The 23,920-nt window shown below is 58.4% G+C and overlaps 1 protein-coding gene across 1 annotated transcript in view; it reads left to right on the forward strand.

Moving 5' to 3' along the window:
* The first annotated feature begins 209 nt into the window (after positions 1-209).
* Positions 210-23,920, forward strand: part of LOC144607414 (plectin-like) — a 69,762-nt gene continuing 46,051 nt past the window's right edge. The window contains exons 1-14 of the mRNA XM_078424267.1: positions 210-312; positions 1,147-1,266; positions 1,970-2,065; positions 3,099-3,226; positions 6,353-6,446; positions 7,182-7,336; positions 8,595-8,916; positions 10,476-10,553; positions 11,447-11,608; positions 12,666-12,770; positions 14,091-14,186; positions 17,808-17,933; positions 20,526-20,678; positions 21,320-21,493. Coding sequence (XP_078280393.1) covers positions 1,261-1,266; positions 1,970-2,065; positions 3,099-3,226; positions 6,353-6,446; positions 7,182-7,336; positions 8,595-8,916; positions 10,476-10,553; positions 11,447-11,608; positions 12,666-12,770; positions 14,091-14,186; positions 17,808-17,933; positions 20,526-20,678; positions 21,320-21,493 — 1,695 coding nt within the window. The 5' untranslated portion in view covers positions 210-312; positions 1,147-1,260. The remainder of the gene's footprint in view (positions 313-1,146; positions 1,267-1,969; positions 2,066-3,098; positions 3,227-6,352; positions 6,447-7,181; positions 7,337-8,594; positions 8,917-10,475; positions 10,554-11,446; positions 11,609-12,665; positions 12,771-14,090; positions 14,187-17,807; positions 17,934-20,525; positions 20,679-21,319; positions 21,494-23,920) is intronic.

Below are 23,920 nucleotides of genomic sequence, written 5' to 3' on the forward strand. Positions count from 1 at the left end.
CCCCCTTCCCCCCCTTTCTCCCCCCCTTTCTCCCGCCTCTTTCTCCCCCCTCTCTCTCCCCCTCTCCCCCTCATCCCATGCTCTCTCTCCCCCCGTCCCCCGCACTCTCTCCCCGTCCCATGCTCTCTCTCCCCCCGTCCCATGCTCTCTCTCCCCCCCTCCACCTCGTCGCATGGTCTGCCACTGATTCTCTGCTGTGCTGTAGATGTGGACGTGCCTCATCCTGATGAGAAGTCGATCATCACCTATGTGTCCTCACTCTACGATGCGCTGCCGAGGGTCCCCAGTGTGGAGTCGGGGGTCCGGGCCAATGTGAGTGCTGCTGGGACAGGGTGGGTGGGCTGACGTGTGTACCCTGGGGGAGGGCGATGTTCTGGGGGGGTGGGGTGGTGGAGGGGGTGTGGTCTCCAGGGATGGGAATAAACAGCCTCTGGAGTCTGCAGAGAATGGCCAGCGCTTCAGCTGTTTGTGAAGCAACGTTTACCCACGTAAATGACATCTCCCACAGCACATCTGGCCCACCGTCCACACCAGCCCCACAGCACATCTGGCCGATCACCCTGACCAGCCCCACAGCACATCTGGCCCACCGTCCACACCAGCCCCACAGCACATCTGGCCCACCGTCCACACCAGCCCCACAGCACATCTGGCCCATCACCCTGACCAGCCCCACAGCACATCTGGCCCACCGTCCACACCAGCCCCACAGCACATCTGGCCCATCACCCTGACCAGCCCCACAGCACATCTGACCTGTTTCCTCACTACATCTCCTTTTGCGCCGGCCACGTGCTCCTGCCTCCCATCCATTGCACATCTATGCCTTGTTCTTGACCATATCTACATCACATCTGGCAGATGGTTTTGCCCTGACCTGCCACCCTCACCTGCCACCCACACCTGCCCCCCACACCTGCCCCCCACACCTGCCACCCTCGCCTGCCACCCTCACCTGCCACCCACGCCTGCCCCCACGCCTGCCCCCCACGCCTGCCACCCTCACCTGCCACCCACACCTGCCACCCACACCTGCCGCCCTCGCCTGCCGCCCTCGCCTGCCGCCCTCGCCTGCCGCCCTCGCCTGCCGCCCACACCTGCCGCCCACACCTGTGGTGCCCTGACGCTGTCTCTGCCTGTGTGCAGGAGGTGGAGCTGAGGTGGCAGGCATACTACGAGCTGGTGACACTACTGCTGCAGTGGATCCGTCACCACATCAGCACGTTCGAGGAGAGGAGGTTCCCATCCTCCTATCAGGAGATGGAGGTGAGTGCAGGAGGAGGACAGCCCAAAGGCCGGCAGGGGGGGTATGGGGTGCGGTCAGGGAGAAGCCTGGGGTGGAAGTTAGGCCGGATGGGAGGGGACAGGAGGGGGAGCGGGATGGGAGGGGGGTGTGAGGGGGGTGGAAAGAGAGGGGGAGGGGAGAGGGATGGGGGGGAGGGAGGGGGAGAGTGAGTGAAGGGGAGATGGGGAGAGGGAGGGGATGGGAGGGGAGAGGGATGGGAGGGGAAGAGGGGAGAGGGATGGGAGTGGAGGGAAAGGGGGGAGGGGTAGAGGGGAGGGAGGGGTAGAGGGGAGGGAGGGGTAGAGGGGAGGGAGGGGTAGAGGGGAGGGAGGGGTAGAGGGGAGGGAGGGGTAGAGGGGGGGAGGGAGGGGGAGGGGGGGAGAGTGAGTGAAGGGGAGATAGGGAGGGGGAGGGGAAGGAGGGAGGGGAGAGGGAGGGGAGGAGGGATGGGAGGGGAAGAGGGGAGGGCGATGGCAGAGGGATGGGAGGGCGCCGGGGAGGAGAGGGGAGGGATGCGAGGGGAGGGGGAGGGGAGATGGGGAGGGGAGAATGAGGGGCGGGAGGGGGAGAGGGATGGGAGGGGCAGATGGGAGGGGGAGGGGAGGGGAGAGGAAGCGGTAGGGGAGGAGGGGAGCTGCCTGTCTCTGGCGACTGTGACTGAACATCACTTGTCTCGTTGTACAGGTTCTCTGGAGACAGTTTCTCAAGTTTAAAGAATCTGATTTGCCCAATAAAGAGGCGGAGAAAAACCGCAGCAAGATAGTCTTCCGAACTCTGGAGGTCAGTGTCCCCGACCCTGCTACACCCACTGGCAGTGTGGTACACAACCCCATGGAAACACACACACTGCGCCCCCAGCCATGATCATTTTGAATGGCGGTGCTGGCTGGAAGGGCTGAATGGCCTACTGCACCCATTTTCTCTGTTTCTATTCCCAAATAGTTAATTTGCAAGTTGAACCGGTAGTAAAGAAAGCAAACTCAATGCTTACTCAATTTATTTCAAGAGGGCTAGTACGCAAAAGCAGGGATGTAATGCTGAGGCTCTATAAAGTGCTGGTAAGGCTGCATTTGGAATATTGTGAGCAATTTTGTGCAGCATATCTGAGGGAGGATGTGCTGGCTCTGGAGAGGGTCCAGAGGAGGTTTACAAGAATGATCGCAGGAATGAGTGGATTAACCTATGATGAGCATTTGTTGGCACTGGGCCTGTACTCGCTGGAGTTTAGAAGAATGAGGGGGCACCTCATTGAGGTACAGAGAATAGTGAAAGGTTTGGATGGAGTGGATGCGGAGAGGATGTTTCCACTAGTGGGAGAGTCTAGGACTAGAGGTCACAGCCTCAGAATTAAAGGACGTTCTTTTAGGAACGAGATGAGGAGAAATTTCTTCAGTCAGAGGGTGGTGAATCTATGGAATTGTTTGTCACAGAAGGCCGTGGAGGCCATCAGTGGATACATTTAGGGCAGAGATAGATTCTTTGATTAGTAGAGGTTATGGGGGGAAGGCAGGAAAATGGGGTTAGGAGGGAGAGATAGATCAGCCATGATTGAATGGCGGAGTAGACTTGATGGGCCGAATGGTCTAATTCTATTCCTATCCCTTATGACCTCCCCTCTGAATGATTTGATTTTGATGCCCGTTGACTCCCCGGGTGTTTTGGGTAACGGTCAGGATCTTGATGCCGTTGTCTTTTCCTGTGTTCTGCTGTGTTCAGGGTCAGGGTTTCGCTGCCCATTGACCGCCCCATGCTGTGTTCAAGGAATGGTCAGGGTCGTGATGCCGTTGACCCCTCGTGTGTGCCGCTATTTCAGGGTGCTGTACAAGAGGGCCAGCTGAAGGTCGCCCCTGGTTATCACCCCTTGGACGTGGAGAAAGAGTGGGGCAAGCTTCACGTTTCAATCTTGGAGAGGGAGAGAGTGCTACGTACCGAATTTGAGAGGTTGGTCATCGTCAGACAGCATGGAAACAGACCTTTCAGCCCATCTCTTCTTGCTGACCCAGAGGCTTACGTGAGATAGTCACATTTGCCCACATTTGATGGAAACAGGCCTTTCGGCCCATCTCTTCATGCTGACCCAGAGGCTTACGTGCCGTCTAAACCTTCCGATCCATGCACCTGTCCAAATGTCAGTGAAAGGTTGTAGCCCCCTCAGCCACTTGCTCTGGGGCCTCGTTCCACATAACCACCTCCCTCGATCAGAAACATGTGTCCCGCAGGGCTCTTCTAAACATCTCTTGTCTCATCTTCAATTTATGCCCTCTAGTTTCAAGCCGTGGCCACCCATCTTCTCTGTGGTCCTCGTGATCTTCCACACCTCTCGTAGAGTCACCCCTCATGTACGCTCCAGGGATGCAAGTCCCAGCCTTTCCAACTCCTCCTTGCGCCAATCTCTCCAGACCCGGTCACCTCCTTGTGAATCTTTTTGCGCTCTTTCCAGTTTAATAACATCCTTCCTACAGCTGGGAGGACCAGAACTCCACTCCAAAGACATACAGTTATGTAGGTTAATTGGCTTGGTAAATGTTTAAAAATTGTCCTTAGTGGGAAAAGGATAGTGTTAATGTGCGGGGATCGTGATCAGCGCAGACCCGGTGGGCTGAAAGGGATGTTTCCGCGCTGTATCTCTAAACTAAACTAAACTGTGAAATATCGTTCCAAATGTGGTTTCACCATTGGCATGTAACTATGTACGTGCATCCCTGAGTCTCTCTCTGTCCTACAGCACTCCCCAGGGCTCTGACATTACTGCGGAAGTCCTGTCAACACTCAACACCTCACATTTATCTGAATTTAACTCAATCTGCCAGTTGTGTAGGAAAATAAAACTGCAGATGCTGGTTGAAATCGAAGGTAGACACAAAATGCTGGAGTAACTCAGCGGGGCAGGCAGCATCTGTGGAGAGAAGGACGAGACCCTTCCCCAGCCCCGCACAGCCCGTTTTCACCTTCTCCCCAAAATCCACAAACAACTGCCCTGCAGACCCATTGTTTCTGCCTGCTCCTGTCCCACGGAAACGATTTCCACGCACCTCGACTCCATCCTATCCCCACTGGTCCAATCTCTCCCGGCCCATGTCCAAGATACATCACATGCCCTTTGTCTCTTTAATGACCTCTGCTTTCCGAGCCCCCACTCCCTCATCTTTACTATGGACATTCAGTCACTCTGCACCTCCATCCCCCACCAGGAAGGCCTTAAAGCCCTCCGTTTCTTCCCCAACCACAGAACCAGCCAATTCCCCTCTACTAACACTCTCCTCCGCCTCGCGGAACTGGTCCTCGCCCACAACAACTTCTCCTTCAACTCTTCGCACTTCCTCCAAGTCCAAGGAGTAGCTATGGCCACCCGCATGGGCCCCAGCTATGCCTGCATCTTTGTAGGGTACGTTGAACAATCCCTGTTCCAGGCGTACACTGGCCCTATCCCCGAACTCTATCTCCATTACATTGATGACTGCATTGGTGCTACCTCCTGCACCCATGCAGAACTCATGGAGTTCACCAACTTCACCACCAATTTCCATCAAATTCACTTGGAGCATCTCCGACACCTCCCTCCCCTTCCTTGATCTCACCGTCTCCATCACAGGAAATAGACCATTGACTGACGTCTATTACCCACTGACTCACACAACTATCTCGACTACACTTCTTCCCACCCTGCTTCCTGCAAAGACTCTATCCCCTACTCCCAATTCCTCCATCTACGCCGCATCTGCACCCAAGATGAGATGTTCCATACCAGAGCATCCGAGATGTCCTCTTTCTTTAGGGAACAGAAGTTCCCCTCTCCCATCATAGAGGAGGTCCCCACTCATGTCTCCTCGGTACCCCCCAGCTTCGCCCTTGCTCCCCCTCTCCCTAGTCACAACAGAGACAGAGTCCCCCTAGTCCTCACCTTCCACCCCATCAGCTGGCACATACAACACATAATCCTCCGACATTTCTGCCACCTCCAACAGGATCCCACCACGAGCCACATCTTCCCATCTCCACCCCTTTCCACCTTCCGCAGAGACCGTTCCCTCCACAACTCCCTGGTTAACTCATCCCTTCCCACCCAAACCATCCCCTCCCCAGGTACCTTCCCCTGCAACCGCAGAAGATGCAACACAGACCCAGCCCACCGTCTCCCCGTGTAGACAGACCCAGCCCACCGTCTCCCTGTGTAGACAGACCCAGCCCACCGTCTCCCCACTGTCTCCCCACTGTCTCCCCGTGTAGACAGACCCAGCCCACCATCTCCCTGTGTAGACAGACCCAGCCCACTGTCTCCCCACTGTCTCCCTGTGTAGACAGACCCAGCCCACTGTCTCCCCGTGTAGACAGACCCAGCCCACTGTCTCCCTGTGTAGACAGACCCAGCCCACTGTCTCCCCGTGTAGACAGACCCAGCCCACTGTCTCCCCACTGTCTCCCTGTGTAGACAGACCCAGCCCACTGTCTCCCCACTGTCTCCCTGTGTAGACAGACCCAGCCCACTGTCTCCCCGTGTAGACAGACCCAGCCCACTGTCTCCCCACTGTCTCCCTGTGTAGACAGACCCAGCCCACTGTCTCCCCGTGTAGACAGACCCAGCCCACTGTCTCCCCACTGTCTCCCTGTGTAGACAGACCCAGCCCACTGTCTCCCCGTGTAGACAGACCCAGCCCACTGTCTCCCCACTGTCTCCCTGTGTAGACAGACCCAGCCCACTGTCTCCCCGTGTAGACAGACCCAGCCCACTGTCTCCCCACTGTCTCCCCGTGTAGACAGACCCAGCCCACTGTCTCCCCACTGTCTCCCTGTGTAGACAGACCCAGCCCACTGTCTCCCCGTGTAGACAGACCCAGCCCACTGTCTCCCTGTGTAGACAGACCCAGCCCACTGTCTCCCCGTGTAGACAGACCCAGCCCACTGTCTCCCCGTGTAGACAGACCCAGCCCACTGTCTCCCCGTGTAGACAGACCCAGCCCACTGTTTCCCCGCTGTCTCCCCGTGCAGACAGACCCAGCCATGCAGTCTCCCTGCTGTCTCCCCGTGCTGCCTTCTCTTCCTCTGCTGACTCTTGCCCCCCTATCGCAGGATGGAGCGGTTTCAGAGGATCATCCTGAAGATCGAGCAGGAATCGAGCGTCTGTGAGGAGCAGCTGAAACGTGCGGACATCTTGCTGAAAGCTGTGAGTCGGGGGCGGCGGGCAGTGATGCCTGGACTGACCGGGGGCTCTGGAGTGAGGGGGAGGGAGGGAGGGGGGGAGAGTGATGGGGAATGATGTGTGTGAGGGGGGAGGATGGGGAATGATGTGTGGGGGGGGGAGAGTGATGGGGAATGATGTGTGTGAGGGGGGAGGATGGGGAATGATGTGTGGGGGGGGGAGAGTGATGGGGAATGATGTGTGGGGGGGGGGAGAGTGATGGGGAATGATGTGTGGGGGGGAGAGTGATGGGGAATGATGTGTGGGGGGGGGTGATGGGGAATGATGTGGGGGGGGTGATGGGGAACGATGGGGGGGAGAGTGATGGGGAACGATGTGGGGGGGGTGATGGGGAACGATGGGGGGGAGAGTGATGGGGAACGATGTGGGGGGGGTGATGGGGAACGATGTGGGGGGGGTGATGGGGAACGATGTGGGGGGGTGATGGGGAACGATGTGGGGGGGGTGATGGGGAACGATGTGGGGGGGGTGATGGGGAATGATGTAGAGGGGGGAGAGTAATGCGCAAGGACAGGGGTGATGGGAGGTTGACATTGACTGATGGAGTTTCCCCACAGGATGTCCACCTGGTGCAGGGTGGGGGGGGAGAATTGGGGCAGAGTCGGGGGAGGGAGAGTCGGGGGTAGAGTCAGGGGGGAGAGTAGGGTGAGAGTCGGGGTGAGAGTCGGGGTGAGGTGGTGACTGACTGTCTCCCCACAGGATGTGCGGCTGGTGAAGGGGGGCAAGCCGTCCGTGAGTGGGCCGATGCTGGAGCAGGAGCTGGACTCGGCGGAGTTACTGATCCGCAGCCTGTTCAACGACGTGCAGACCCTGAAGGACGGCCGCCACTCCCAGGCTGAGGCCGTGTACCGCAGGTGAGGTAGCGGGGTAACAGGGAGGGTCATGGGGGGGTTTACAATGAGGATAACAGGGTCAGAAAGGAGGGCAATGGGGAGAACAGTGAGGGCAATGTCAACACCCAGCGTTGTGCTCAATTGTTTTCCGCCTCTGGTCAGCACAGTTGTGCCACTGTTACACTGGGGTGGCCTTGTTGTGTCGGTCCTCATGCGGGGAGTTGTGTCGAGGTTGCGTTGGGGCTCGTGTGGGGAGTTGTGTCGACGTTGCGTTGGGGCTCGTGTGGGGAGTTGTGTTGGGGCTCGTTATGGGGAGTTGTGTCGGGGCGGGAGTTGTGTTCGGGGGACGTGCGGGTGTTGTGTTGTGTTGGGGGCGTGCGGGTGTTGTGTTGTGTTGTGTTGTGGACGTGCGGGTGTTGTGTTGTGTCGGGGGACGTGCGGGTGTTGTGTTGTGTTGTGTTGGGGACGTGCGGGTGTTGTGTTGTGTTGGAGACGTGCGGGTGTTGTGTTGTGTTGGGGACGTGCGGGTGTTGTGTTGTGTTGTGTTGGGGACGTGCGGGTGTTGTGTAGTGTTGTGTTGGGGGCGTGCGGGTGTTGTGTTGTGTTGTGTTGGAGACGTGCGGGTGTTGTGTTGTGTTGTGTTGTGTTGTGTTCTGTTGTGTTGTGTTGGGGACGTGCGGGTGTTGTGTTGTGTTGGGGGCGTGCGGGTGTTGTGTTGTGTTGGGGACGTGCGGGTGTTGTGTTGTGTTGGGGGCGTGCGGGTGTTGTGTTGTGTTGGGTTGGGGACGTGCGTGTGTTGTGTTGTGTTGTGTTGGGGGCGTGCGTGTGTTGTGTTGTGTTGTGTTGGGGACGTGCGGGTGTTGTGTTGTGTTGGGGGCGTGCGGGTGTTGTGTTGTGTTGGGGACGTGCGGGTGTTGTGTTGTGTTGGGGGCGTGCGGGTGTTGTGTTGTGTTGTGTTGTGTTGTGTTGGCGTGCGGGTGTTGTGTTGTGTTGTGTTGGCGTGCGGGTGTTGTGTTGTGTTGTGTTGGGGGCGTGCGGGTGTTATGTTGTGTTGGAGGCGTGCGGGTGTTGTGTTGTGTTGGGTTGGGGACGTGCGTGTGTTGTGTTGGGGGCGTGCGGGTGTTATGTTGTGTTGGAGGCGTGCGGGTGTTGTGTTGTGTTGGGTTGGGGACGTGCGTGTGTTGTGTTGTGTTGTGTTGGGGACGTGCGTGTGTTGGGGACGTGCGGGTGTTGTGTCGGGTGCTGCGAGCTGTCGTTGTTGACCCTTTTACTGTGGCAGGGTGTTCCGTCTGCATGAGTTCCTGGTGGCCACTCGCACGGACTACTCGCTGCGGTTCAGGTCGGGGGTGCAGGCCGCCACGCAGACGGCCGTGCAGACCACCTCGCTGCAGAAGGCCAGGGTGCGGCTGGGCTCAGACGGTGCGGCGCTGCAATACATCCAGGACCTGGTGCAGTGGGTGGAGGAGAACCAGCGGGTCATCGATGCGGCTGAGTGGGGAGAGGACCTGCCCACCGTCCAGTCTCAGCTGGGCAGCCACCGCGGCCTGCACCAGGCCATCGAGGACTTCAGGCCCAAAATCGAGAGAGCCCGTGCAGATGAGGTGAGACCACGCACACGGGCACACACACACACACACGGGCACACACACACACACACGGGCGCACACACACACACACACTCGTGCACACACACACACACGGGCACACACACACACACTCGTGCACACACACACACACACGGGCAGACACACACACGGGCACACACACACACGGGCACACACACACACACGGGCAGACACACACACGGGCACACACACACACGGGCACACACACACACACACACGGGCACACACACACACGGGCACACACGGGCACACACACACACACGGGCACACACACACACACGGGCACACACGTGCACACACACACACGCACACACACGGGCACTCGGGCACACACACACGGGCACACACAGGCACGGGCACACACACATGGGCACATACGGGCACCTGCACAGGGGCACGCGCGACATGGCACACACACACGGGCACACACACACACGGGCACACACGCACGGGCACATACGGGCACTCGGGCACACACGGGCATGCACACACATGGGCACACACACACATGGCACATACCTGCACAGGGGCACACACACACATGGGCACACACGGGCACACACACACGGGCACATACGGGCACCTGCACAGGGGCACGCGCGACATGGGCACACACACACGGGCACACACACACGGGCACTCAGGCACACACATGGGCACACACACACACGCACACGGGCACATACCTGCAACTGCACAGGGGCACACACACACACACGGGCACACACACACGGGAACACTCACACGGGCACATACGGACACCTGCACAGAGGCACGCCCGCACACGGGCACACACACACACACACGCGCACATACGGGCACCTGCACAGGGGCACACGGGCACATACACACGGGCACATACGGGCACCTGCACAGGGGCACGCGCGCATATGGGCACACACACACAGGCACTCGGGCACACACACACACACGGGGACCTGCACAGAGGCACACACACATACGGGCACCTGCACAGGGGCACGCATGCACACTGGCACATACACACGGGCACGCGTGCACACGGGCACACACACACATGGGCACCTGCACAGGTGCACCCGCACACGGGCACACGTTCATGCATATAGGGCACATACACAAGTTTAAATGCACACACATACACCCTGATGATTCACACATACACCCTGATGATTCGCACATACATTTGGACACATGTGAACAGTTGCATGCGCACATTTGCATGTACATGCACTCTCACATGTTTGGCACAAGCACTCATGCATGCTTGTGTACACTACATACATGCATGCACATACCTCTGCACAGGCACATGCACGGTCATACAGCACACATGCACACATGCACAAGCACTGAACACATCACCTACACAAGTACACACACAAATGCACACATTCACCACCCATTCTCATGCACGTCATGCAACACGCCCTTCCACTGCCTTCCACACCAGTGTGTGAGGTGTGGTCGAGGGGGCGGTGAACCTAAGGGGAGATGTTGAGGCCGGTCTCTGTCCACCGTCAGCCTCTGGCAAATAACATGGTCTCTGCTTACAGCCTCACCTCTCGCCAGCGAGTCACAGTGCCTACTGCGACTACCTCAGCAAGCTGGACCTCCAGTACGCCAAGCTGCTGGTAAGTAACGTGCTGCTCCTTGCACTTCAAACCCACCATCCTCTTCTTTGAACACTCTGTGCGTAGGGGAGTGGACAGGGCCGAGGATGTCCTTGTTGGGTTGCTCCTGGGCCTGGCCAAGCTGGCCATCCGCGAGTCACGGCGCCAGGCGGAAGAGGGCTCTGCCCGAGCCGGCTGCCTGCCCCTTTTCCAGGGTTACGTCCGCGCCCGGGTGGGGTTAGAGAGGGAGTACGCGCTGTCCACGGGCACCCTGGGGGGTTTCCAGGATCGTCTTTGACAAGGATTGTAAGATAGTTGTATAATCGTTTATTGTTTGTCTTGTATTATGGTGGTGGGTTCTGTTTTGGTTTTATTGAATTGTATATATTATTTTAATATTTGAATAAATATTTTTGATTAAACAAAAAAGCTGCTGGTGAGTGTCCACATGCAGGCCCAGACTGAGGGGCCCACACCAGGGGGCCTACACCAGTGGGCCCAGACCGAGGGCCCCAGACCAGTGGGCTCAGACCAGTGGGCTCACACCAGTGGGCCCAGACAGAGGGCCCCAGACCAGTGGGCCCAGACTAGTGGGCCCAGACAGAGGGCCCCAGACCAGTGGGCTCAGACCAGTGGGCCCAGACAGAGGGCCCCAGACCAGTGGGCCCAGACAGAGGGCCCCAGACCAAGGGGCAGGGCATACCAGGGGGTTGGACCAGGGGTCAGACCGGAGACACCATGGGGGTCAAACGGGGGAGGGTGGGGGTGCAGCCTGGGCCCGGACCAGCGGCGAGACCAGTGGTCAGATGGACACCGCGGGAGTGACCTCACCCTCTCCCCTTAACCAGCTCATGTCCATCCAACTCCCTGACCTCTGACCCTCCACCATTCTGACCCTTGACCTTTCTGTGCAGAACTCCTCCAAGTCCCGTCTGCGTAACCTGGAGAGCCTCAACACGTTTGTTTCCATGGCAACAAAGGAGTTGATGTGGTTGAACGACAAGGAGGAGGAGGAGGTGAACTATGACTGGAGCGAGAGGAACACCAATGTGGCCGCCAAGAAGGACAACTACTCGGTGAGAGAGGAGAGGGAGGAGAGGATAGAGGGTTGGAGAAGAGACGGCAAGAATGGGTGAGATGAGAGAGTCAGAGAGGAGAGGGGAGGGTAGAGGGTCGGAGGAGAGAGGGCAAGAATGGGTGAGAGGAGAGAGTCGGAGAGGAGAGGCGAGGGGAGGGGAGGGTAGAGGGTCGGAGGAGAGAGGGCAAGAATGGGTGAGAGGAGAGAGTCGGAGAGGAGAGGCGAGGGGAGGGGAGGGGAGGGTAGAGGGTCAGAGGAGAGAGGGGGTAGAGGGCAAGAAGAGAGAGAAAGGGCGAGAGAGTCGGAGGAGAGGGCTCAGGGAGCAATAGGATCTGAGTGGATGGGTGTGACCTCCCCAGTGTGTGTGTGTGTGAGCTCCGGATGTATGCTGTTGGGAAGTGTGACCAATCTGTTTGTGTAAACTCTGATCTGTGTGTCTTAACACTAATCTGAGTGTTAACACCAATCTGGGTGTTACCATTAATCTGTTTACACTAATTTGAGCATGTTGGCTCTAAGCTGAGCATGTTGGCACTGACCTGTGCATGTATACTCTAATCCGAGCACACTTACACTCATCTGAGTGTGTTTACACTAATCAGTGTGTTTATATCAATCAGAATGTGTTGCACGAATCCACACGTGTTTACACTGATCCACTCATGTTTGCATTAATGTCTGAAGAAGGATCTTGACCCGAAACATCACCCATTCCTTCTCTCCAGAATTGCTGCCTGTCCCACTGAGTTACTCCAGAATTTTGTGTCTACCTTTGTATTAATCCATGTGTATTTACACTACCCTGCATGTGTTTACACTGGTCTGAGTGTGTTTACACTAATGTGCACATGTTTGTTAACGCACACAAATTAGTTTACACGAATCTGTGTGCGTTTACACGAATCTGTGTATATCTACGTTAAGCAGAGTGTGTTTACACTGATAGCGTGCGTACAGTAATCATAGTGCTTGTACACTAATCCAAATGTGTTTCACTAATCCGCATATCTTTACACTGATACGCACGTGTTTACACTAATCCGTGTGTGTTACAGGGGCTGATGAAGGAGCTGGAGTCCAAGGAGAAGAAGGTGAACTCCATCCAGAACACCGGAGAGAAGTTGCTTCGAGATGGTCACCCAGCTAAGCAGACGATTGAAGTAAGTAACCTCCCTGCCTCCCTCCCTCCCTCCCTCCCTCCCTCCCTCCCTCCCTCCCTCCCTCCCTCCCTCCCTCCCTCCCTCCCTCCCTCCCTCCCTCATACCCTTCCCTTCCTTGAGAGCCATTCCCCTAGGACCCACTCCCCCTCAGCGTCATCATCCTCCCATCGTCATCATCCCCCCATCATCACCCCACCATCATCACCCCCTCATCATCCCTTCAGCAGCATCATCCCCCCATCATCATCCCCACATCATCATCCCATCGTCATCATCTCCCCCCATCATTATCATCTCCCCATCATCATCCCCCTCATCATCATCATCATCTCCTCATCATCATCCCCACCATCATCATCCCCCCCATCTCCCCATCATCACCTCCCATCATCATCATCCCCCCATCATCATCCCCCATCATCATCCCCCCATCATCATCATCATCCTAGCATCATCATCATCTCCCCATTATCATCATCCCCCCATCATCAATCCCCCCATCATCAATCCCCCCATCATCCCTCCATCACCCCCCCATCATCTCCCCACCTTCATCATCTCCCCCCTCATCATCTCCCCCCTCATCTCCCCATCATCATATCCCCATCATCATATCCCCATCATCATATCCCCATCATCATCCCCCCATCATCATCCCCCCATCATCATTCCCCCATCATCATCCCCCCATCATCATCACCCCCCATCATCATCACCCCCGACCTTCATTATCCCCCCATCATCATCATCCCCCCCAACATCATCATCCCCCAATCATCATCCCCCCATTATCATCATCTCCCCCCATCATCATCATCCCCCCATCATCATCTCTGCATCATCATCTCCCCGTCATCTCCCCCATCACCCCCATCATCATCTCCCCCCATCATCATCATCTCCCCCATCATCATCCCCCCATCCAAAATCTTTGCATCTTGCTTCTGGCACACAGAGCCGCAGCGATTCATCCTCGGAGTGAGGAACCCTCTGCTCATCTCACTGGTAAATGGCTGATCTGAGGCAGGAGGGAGCTTCCCTGAGCCCCATGTAGATCCCATGTACCACATTGAGCAACCCCGTACAGACAGCACCCGTAGTCGGGATCGAACCTGGGTCTCTGGCATTGTAAGGCAGCAACTCTACCGCTGCGCCTTAAAGTTGTGATCCACATCTCTCCATTCTCTGCACATCCATGTGCCTCTTAAACACCACGGCGGTGTCTGCCTCCAGTGCTACCTGCAGCAGGCCATTGCAGGCCCCCACCACCTTGCCCATGTCATTGAGAAGCCTCTCTCATGCACCCTCTTGTGTTGTTAGGCCTTCATGGCTGCCCTGCAGACCCAGTGGAGCTGGCTCCTTCAGCTGTGTTGCTGCATCGAGGCGCATTTGAAGGAAAACACGGCCTACTTTCAGGTACAGTTCAACCTGGAGTCGGTGGGAACAGTGTCACAGGCGAATGACATGGGGGGAGGGGTTAGGGGGAGGGCGACGGGTGAGGGATGAGGAGAGTGATGGGCGAGGGGTGAGGTCCGTGAGAGGGGGAGGGGTGAGGGGGTGGGTGATCGGCGAGGGGTGAGGGTGGTGAGGGGTGAGGGGGAGGGTGAAGGTGAAGATGATGGGTTATGGGCGAGGGTGATGATGGTGAGGGTGATGGGCGAGGGTGATGGGCGAGGGGTGATGAGCGAGTGGCTAGGGGTGATGGGGATGGGTGAGGTTGAAGGGTGAAGGCGAGGGCGATGGGCGAGGGCGATGGGTGAGGGACGGAGGGCGAGGATGATGGGCGAGGGGCGATGGGCGAGGATGATGGGCGAGGGGCGATGGGCGAGGGGCGATGGGCGAGGGGCGATGGGCGAGGTTGATAGGTGATGGGCGAGGGGTGATGGGCGAGGGGTGATGGGCGAGGGGTGATGGGCGAGGGGTGATGGGCGAGGGGCGATGGGCGAGGGGCGATGGGCGAGGGGTGATGGGCGAGGGGTGATGGGCGAGGGGTGATGGGCGAGGGGTGATGGGCGAGGGGTGATGGGCGAGGGGCGATGGGCGAGGGGCGATGGGCGAGGGGCGATGGGCGAGGGGCGATGGGCGAGGGGCGATGGGCGAGGGGTGATGGGCGAGGGGTGATGGGCGAGGGGTGATGGGCGAGGGGTGATGGGCGAGGGGCGATGGGCGAGGGCGATGGGTGAGGGACGGAGGGCGAGGATGATGGGCGAGGGGCGAGGGGCGATGGGCGAGGTTGATAGGTGATGGGCAAGGGGTGATGGGCGAGGGGCGATGGGCGAGGGGTGATGGGTGATGGGCGAGGGGCGATGGGTGATGGGCGAGGGGTGATGGGCGAGGGGCGATGGGTGATGGGCGAGGGGTGATGGGCGAGGGGTGATGGGCGAGGGGTGATGGGCGAGGGGTGATGGGCGAGGGGTGATGGGCGAGGGGTGATGGGCGAGGGGTGATGGGCGAGGGGTGATGGGCGAGGGGTGATGGGCGAGGGGTGATGGGCGAGGGGTGATGGGCGAGGGGTGATGGGCGAGGGGCGATGGGCGAGGGCGATGGGCGAGGGGTGATGGGCGAGGGGCGATGGGCGAGGGGTAATGGGCGAGGGGTGATGGGCGAGGGGTGATGGGCGAGGTTGATAGGTGATGGGCGAGGGGTGATGGGCGAGGGGCGATGTGCGAGGTTGATAGGTGATGGGCGAGGGGTGATGGGTGAGGGGTGATGGGCGAGGGGTGATGGGCGAGGGGTGATGGGCGAGGGGTGATGGGCGAGGGGTGATGGGCGAGGGGTGATGGGCGAGGGGTAATGGGCGAGGGGCGATGGGTGAGGTTGAAGGGTGATGAGTGATGGACGATGATGATGGCGATGGGTGAGGGGTAATCGGCGAGGTTGAACAGTGATGGGTTAGGGGCGAGGATGAGGGTGAGGGCCCTTGGGTCACACAACAACTAGAGGAGCATTTGAGGGACTGCTAGCATTTGTAGAGTACAGATATTTCAGGAGAGGCCAGAGAGGTTGAGGTCTGGGTCATCCAGCAGTTTGAAGAGGTGAAGTCCTCCATGGTTGGCTGATCCTGAACATCAAGTTGCATTGAATCCACAGCAGTCTGCATTCAGAACTGGCCTATTCAAAGAAGAAAAGAAAAGCATTCGACAGGGTTACTCATGGTAGGCTGCTCTGGAAGGTTAGATCGCATGGGATCCAAGGAGAGATAGCTGAATGGATAGCAAATTGGCTCCATGGAAGGAAGCAGAGGGTGATGGTGGAAGGTTGCTTCTCGGACTGAAGGCCTGTGACGTGGTGTGTCTCAGGGTTCGGTGCTGGGCCCGTTACTGTTTGTCATCTACATCAACGATTTGGATGAGAGCATACAGGGCAAGATTAGCAAGTTTGCTGATGATACAAAAGTTAGTGGTTTTGCAGATAGTGAAGATGGTTGTGAAAGATTGCAGCAGGATCTTGATCGATTGGCCAGGTGGGCGGAGGAATGGTAGGCCTCTGGGTAGTGTTGTAGAGCAGAGGGATCTAGGAGTGCAGGTGCATGGTTCCTTGAAGGTCGAGTTGCAGGTAGATCGGGTGGTAAAGTAGGCTTTTCGCACTTTGGCCTTCATCAGTCAGAGTATTGACTATAGAAGTTGGGAGGTCATGTTGCAGTTGTATAAGACGTTGGTGAGACCACATTTAGAATATTGTGTTCAGTTCTGGCCACCATGTTATAGGAAAGATATTGTCAATCTGGAAATGGTACAGAGAAGATTTACGAGTGTGTGCCAGGACTAGAGGGTGTGAGCTTTCGGGAGAGGTTGAGCTGGCTGGGTCTCTATTCCTTGGAGCGCAGGAAGATGTGGTGTGATCTTATAGAGGTGTATAAGATCATGAGAGGAATAGATCGAGTAAGCGTATGGAACAAACTGCCAGAGGAGGTAGTTGTGGCTGGGACTATCCAACATTTAAGAAATAGACAGATACATGGATGGGACAGGTTTGTAGGGATATGGACCAAACGTGGGGAGTTGGGACGAGTGTAGCTGGGACATGTTGGCCGGTGTGGGCAAGTTGGGCAGAAGGGCCTTTTTCCACGCTGTATCACTCTATGACCAAAAGGGTTGTGGTGGAAGCGTTATTCAGGCTGGGGTCTGTGACCAGTAAAGTTCTACTGGGATCTGTGCTGGGACCTCCACCCGACTTGGACGGGTTGGTTAGTAAGTTTGGAGACTGTGAAAAAAGGCGACAAAGTATACAGTAGGATGTAGACCACTTACAGAGATGGGCGGAGAAATGGCAGATGGGGTTTAATTTCAGCAGGTGTAAAGTGTTGTCCTTTCGATCAAATGTAAGGGAAAACTATAGTTAATGGCAAGAGCCTTAACAAATTTGATGTACAGAGGAATCTTGGGGTCCAAATGCATAGCTCCTTGAAAGTAGCAACACAGTAGATAGTGTGATGGAGAAGGCAGATGGTATGCTTGCTGTCAGAGGTAGTGGCATTGAGTACAAGAATCATGAAGTCATGATGCAACTTTACAGGAGTGTGTTTAAGCCCCAGTTGCAGTATTGTATTCTGCACGCCCTAACAAAGTTTGAAAGCACCATTATAATCAATCACAATAATACTTATTAGACAAGTATGTTTTACAACATACAAGGAACTACATTTGTCATATGGTCATAACAATAAAAAGCAACAGGACACACAAAATACATTTTAACATGAACATCCACCACAGTGACTCCTTCACATTCCTCACTGTGATGGAAGGCGAAAAAAAGATCAATCTCTTCCCTTCTTTGTCCTCCAGCGGTCGGGGGCCTCAAGCCTTCCGTTGACGGGGGGGGGGGACCAATCAAATGTGGAGATGAAGATTGGGTGAAGGAACAAGGTTGTTCTGGTCAGAAGGCAGAGGGATCAGGATGGCAGGATGGCAGATTATGGAACAAGGGAACAGGAGGAAGAGAGATGTCCAAGGGTGATGAATATGGTCAGTGGAGAGGGGGGGAACAGGGGGGGAGGAGATAGTTCTGGTGTAACTTCCTCTGCTCCGCCTCCAGTACTTTGCAGATGTCAAGGATGCAGAGACTTTCCTCAAGAAGTTGCAAGAGTCCATGAGGAGGAAATACACGTGTGACCGATCCATGACGGTGACCAGGCTGGAGGATCTGCTGCAGGACTCCATTGTAGGTTGCACACACTGCCCCGCACTGTCCCCCCGCCCTTGCACGCTCCCTCCAACACTCTCCCCCACCCCACACACTCCCCGCGCGCACCTCCCCCCACCCCACACACTCCCCCCACCCCACACACACCCCCCCACCCCACACACTCCCCACCCCACACACACCCCACCCCCACCCCACACACACCCCCCACCCCACACCCTCCCCCCCACCCCACACACTCCCCCCACCCCACACCCACCTCCCCCCACCCCACACCCTCCCCCCAACCCCACACCCTCCCCCCACCCCACAACACTCCTCACCCCACACACTCCTCACCCCACACACTCCCCCACCCCCACACCCTCCCCCCACCCCACACCTTCCCCCCACCCCCACACCCTCCCCCCACCCCCACACCCTCCCCCCACCCCCACAACCTCCCCCACCCCACACCCTCCCTCCACCCCACACCCTCCCCCTACCCCACAACCTCCCCCTACCCCACAACCTCCCCCCACCCCACAACCTCCCCCACCCCACACCCTCCCCCACCCCACACACTCCCCACCCCACATCTTCCCCCCCACCCCCACACCCTACCCCCACCCCACCCACTCCCCATCCCACACCTTCCCCCCCACCCCACACCCCTCCCCCCCACCCCACACCCTCCCCCCACCCCACACACTCCCCGCTCGCAGCCTCCCCCCACCCCACACACTCTCACACCCACACCCTTCCCCCACACACTCTCTCCCACCCACACTCCCCCCCCCCACACACACCCACCCCATACACTCCCACCCCACACACTCCCACCCCACACACTCCCCCCCACACACACCCACCTCACACCCTCCCCCACCCCACACCCTACCCCCACACACACCCACCCCACACACTCCCACCCCCACACTCCCCGCGCGCAGCCTCCCCTCCCCCCACCCCACACACTCCCCCCACCCCACATACTCCCCCCACCCCACACACTCTCCACCCCACAAACCCCCCCACACACTCTCCCCCACCCCACACTCTCCTCGCGCGCACCCTCCCCCCACCCCACACTCCCCACCCCACACACTCTCCCCCCACACACTCTCCCCCCCACACACTCCCACTCCACACACCCCCCACCCCACACACTCCCCCCCCACACACTCCCACTCCACCCCCACACACTCCCCACCCCACACACTCCCCACCCCACACACTCCCCACCCCACACCTTCCCCCACACACTCTCTCCCACCCCACACTCCCCCCCACACACACCCACCCCATACACTCCCACCCCACACACTCCCACCCCACACACTCCCCCCACACACACCCACCCCACACCCTCCCCCACCCCACACCCTCCCCCACCCCACACCCTACCCCCCACACACACCCACCCCACACACTCCCCACCCCCACACTCCCCGCGCGCAGCCTCCCCTCCCCCCACCCCACACACTCCCCCCACCCCACATACTCCCCCCACCCCCACACACTCTCCACCCCACACCCCCCCCACACACTCTCCCCCCACCCCACACTCTCCTCGCGCGCACCCTCCCCCCACACCACACTCCCCACCCCACACACTCTCCCCCCACACACTCTCCCCCACACACTCCCACTCCACACACCCCCCACCCCACACACTCCCCCCCCACACACTCCCACTCCACACACCCCCCACCCCACACACTCCCCACCCCACACACTCCCCACCCCACACACTCCCCACCCCACACACTCCCCACCCCACACACTCCCCACCCCACACACTCCCCACCCCACACTCTTCCCCCCCCACACCCCATACTGTACCCCCCACACCCCACACTCTCCCCACACTTCACACTCCCCACACTCTCCCCACACCCCACACTAATCCTCCCACACCCCACACTCTCCCCACACCCCACACTAATCCTCCCACACCCCACACTCTCCCCACACTCTCCTCACCCCCCACACTAATCCTCCCACACCCCACACTCTCCCCACACTCTCCCCACACTCTCCCCACACCCCACATTCTCCCCACACTCTCCCCACACTCTCCCCACACTCTCCCCACACCCCACACTCTCCCCACACTCACCCCACACTCTCCCCACACTCTCCCCACACCCCACACTCTCCCCACACTCTGTCCACACTCTCCCCACACCCCACACTCGCTCCACACTCGCTCCACACTCGCTCCACACTCTCCCCACACTCTCCCCACATTCTCCCCACACTCTCCCCACACTCTCCCCACACACTCCACACTCTCCCCACACTCCACACTCTCCCCACACTCTCCCCACACTCTCCCCCACACCCCACACTCTCCCCACACCCCACACTCTCCCCACACCCCATACTCTCCCCCACACTCTCCCCACACCCCACACTCTCCCCACACCCCACACTCTCCCACACCCCACACTCTCCCCACACCCCACACTCTCCCCACACCCCATACTCTCCCACACTCTCCCCACACCTCACACTCTCCCCACACTCTCTCCACACTCTCCCCACACTCTCCCCACACTCTCTCCACACTCTCCCCACACTCTCCCCACACTCTCCCCACACGTGGTGATGCGGTGTTTGCCCTCAGGGGAGAAGGAGCAGCTGTCTGACTACAAGGCCCACCTGAGTGGGCTGAGCAAGCGAGCAACCACCATCGTGCAGCTCAAGCCCCGCAGCCCAGCCCAGCACACGCGCAGCAAGCTGCCTCTCCACGCCGTGTGTGACTACAAGCAGATGGAGGTGAGGGGGCCACAGGGGAGGGGGAGGGGCCATGGAGGGAGGGGGCAGTGGAGGGAGGGGGCAGAGGGGGATGGGGCAGTGGGGGTGAGCGGGCCATGTAGGGAGGGGGCAATGGAGGGAGGGGGCAGAGGGGGGTGGAAGAGGGGGGGGCAGTTGAGAAGGGCAGTGGGGGATAGACAATAGGTGCAGGAAGAGGCCATTCGGCCCTTCAAGCCAGCAGCGCCATTCACTGTGATCATGGCTGATCATCCACAATCAGTACCCCGTGCCTGCCTTCTCTCCATATCCCTTGATTCCACTATCTTTAAGATCTCTATCTAACTCTCTCTTGAAAGCATCCAGATGGGCCGGGGAGGGGGAGAAAGGGGCCGTGGAGGAGGGGGCAGTCGGGGAAGGGGGGTGGGGGAGGGAGGGGGCAGAGGGGGAGGGGCAGAGGGGGAGGGGGCAGAGGGGGAGGGGACAGAGGGGGAGGGAGGGGGCAGAAGGGGGCAGAAGGGGAGAGTGTAACTGGAGGATGGTGAGGGAGAGGACGTAGATGATGGGAGGGTGTGTGGGGGTTGAAGGAGGGTGAGGGGGAGAGGCGGAGGGTGAGGGGGGTGTGGGGGACAGAGGTGATGTTTACCCCTGCCTCTCTGCTCCAGATCATGGTGAACAAGGGGGATGAGTACGTGCTGGTGAACAACAGCCAGCCGAGTCGCTGGAAGGTGGTGAGTGGGTCGGGCAGCGAGGCCCTGGTCCCGTCTGTCTGCTTCATCATCCCACCCACCAACAAGGAGGCTGTTGATGCAGCCAACAGGTCAGCCTCACGCTCACCCGTACACTCACTCACTCACACACGCTCACCCCGCACACTCACTCGCACTCACACACGCTCACGCGCACACGCTCACTCGCCCGCACACTCACTCACACATGCACACACTCAATCACACACTCACACGCACACACTCACCCTCACACACACTCACTCACCCGCACACTCACACATACACACTCACTCACCCGCACACACTCACTCATGCACGCACACACCCACTCACCCACACTCACCCGCACGCTCACTCACCCGAACACTCACCCGCACATTCACCCACACACTCACCCGCACGCTCACTCACCCGAACACTCACCCGCACACTCACCCGCACGCTCACTCACCCGAACACTCACCCGCACATTCACCCACACACTCACTCACGCACACACTCACTGACACGTGCACACGCTCACTCACCCGCACACACACCTGCACTCTCACACACGCACTCGCTCACAACACACTCATCCTCACACTCACTCACACACTAACACACACTCACTCACACACGCACACACTCACTCGCCCGCACACGCACTCACCCGCACTCACTCACGCAAGCACTCGCACACTCACCCACACACTCACTCATGCACACACTCACCCGCACACTCACTCATTCACCTGCACACTCACACCCGCACACTCACTCGCACACTCACTCACACACGCACACTCTCACTGATACACTCATACACTGACTCACACACTAATGCACACACGCACTCACACTCTCACTCACACACTCGCACACACTCACCCGCACATTCACACACACACACTCACTCACACCTCATTCACACACACACTCACACACCGCACACACACCCGCACACTCACACACACGCAGACACTCACTCACCCACACATGCACCCGCACACTCACTCACCCGAACACTCACACCCGCACACTCACTCACCCGAACACTCACTCACACACTCACCCACACACGCACACTCTCACTGACACACTCATCCTCACACTGACTCACACACTAACGCACACACTCACCCGCACATGCACTCACACACGCACTCACACGCACTCACACGCACTCACACACGCACTCACTCACACACTCACTCACACACATGCACGCACTCACACACACCACGCACAACACTCACTCACCCGCACACTCACTCACACACGCACACACACTCGCCCGCACATGCACACACACATTCACCCACACACGCACTGACGCTCTCACCCGCACACGCACCCACACTCGCACCCGAACACACGCACACCTCACTCACTCGCACACACACCCTCACACTTCCTCACACACTCACTCACCCGCACACTCACTCACTCACGTACACACTCACTCACCCGCACACACTCACTCATGCACACACACACCCACTCACCCGCACCCGCACACCTCCCTCACCCGAACACTCACCCGCACATTCACCCACACACTCACGAACTCACTCACTGACACGTGCACCCGCTCACTCACTTGCACTCTTACACACACACGCACTCGCTCACGCACACACTCACTGACACGTGCACACACTCACTCGCCCGCACACTCACACACACAAGTACTCGCTCACAACACACACTCACCCGCACACTCACACACACACTGACACACACACCGCACACACTCACTCACGCAAGCACTCGCACACTCACCTGCACACTCACTCACTCACGCACCCACACACTCACACACGCACAGGCTCACTCACTCGCACACACACACACTCACCCGCACACTCACTCACTCACGCACACTCTCACTCACCCGCACACGCACTCTCACACTCACGCACACACACTCACCCGCTCACTCACTCACGCGCACTCTCACTCACCCGCACACGCACTCTCACACGCACTCACACACGCACACACTCTCACACACACACACTCACTCACACATGCACGCACTCACTCACACGCACACACTCACTCACCCGCACACTCACTCACACATGCACACACTCATTCACAAACACACTCATTCACACATGCACACACTCACTCACCCGCACACTCACTCACACGCACACACACTCACCCGCACATGCACACACTCATTCACCCGCACACGCAGTGACGCACTCACCCGCACACACGCACCCACACACACGCACACCTCACCCACCCGTACACTCAACCCCACACTCACGCACACAATCGCTTACCCGCACACACACACACCGGCACACTCACCTGCTCACGCACTCACCCGCACACTCAATCGCACACTCACTCACCTGCACACTCACTCACAAACGCACACACTCACCCGAACACTCACTCACCCGCACACTCACTCACCCGCACACTCACTCACCCGCATACTCACTTGCACACTCATTCAGGCACTCACATGCACATTCGCACACACACACACTCACTCACACACTCATGCACTCACCCGCAGACTCTCACTCATCC

The sequence above is a fragment of the Rhinoraja longicauda genome, chromosome 2 (genome assembly GCF_053455715.1).
Source record: "Rhinoraja longicauda isolate Sanriku21f chromosome 2, sRhiLon1.1, whole genome shotgun sequence".
NCBI classification, from domain to species: domain Eukaryota; kingdom Metazoa; phylum Chordata; class Chondrichthyes; order Rajiformes; family Arhynchobatidae; genus Rhinoraja; species Rhinoraja longicauda.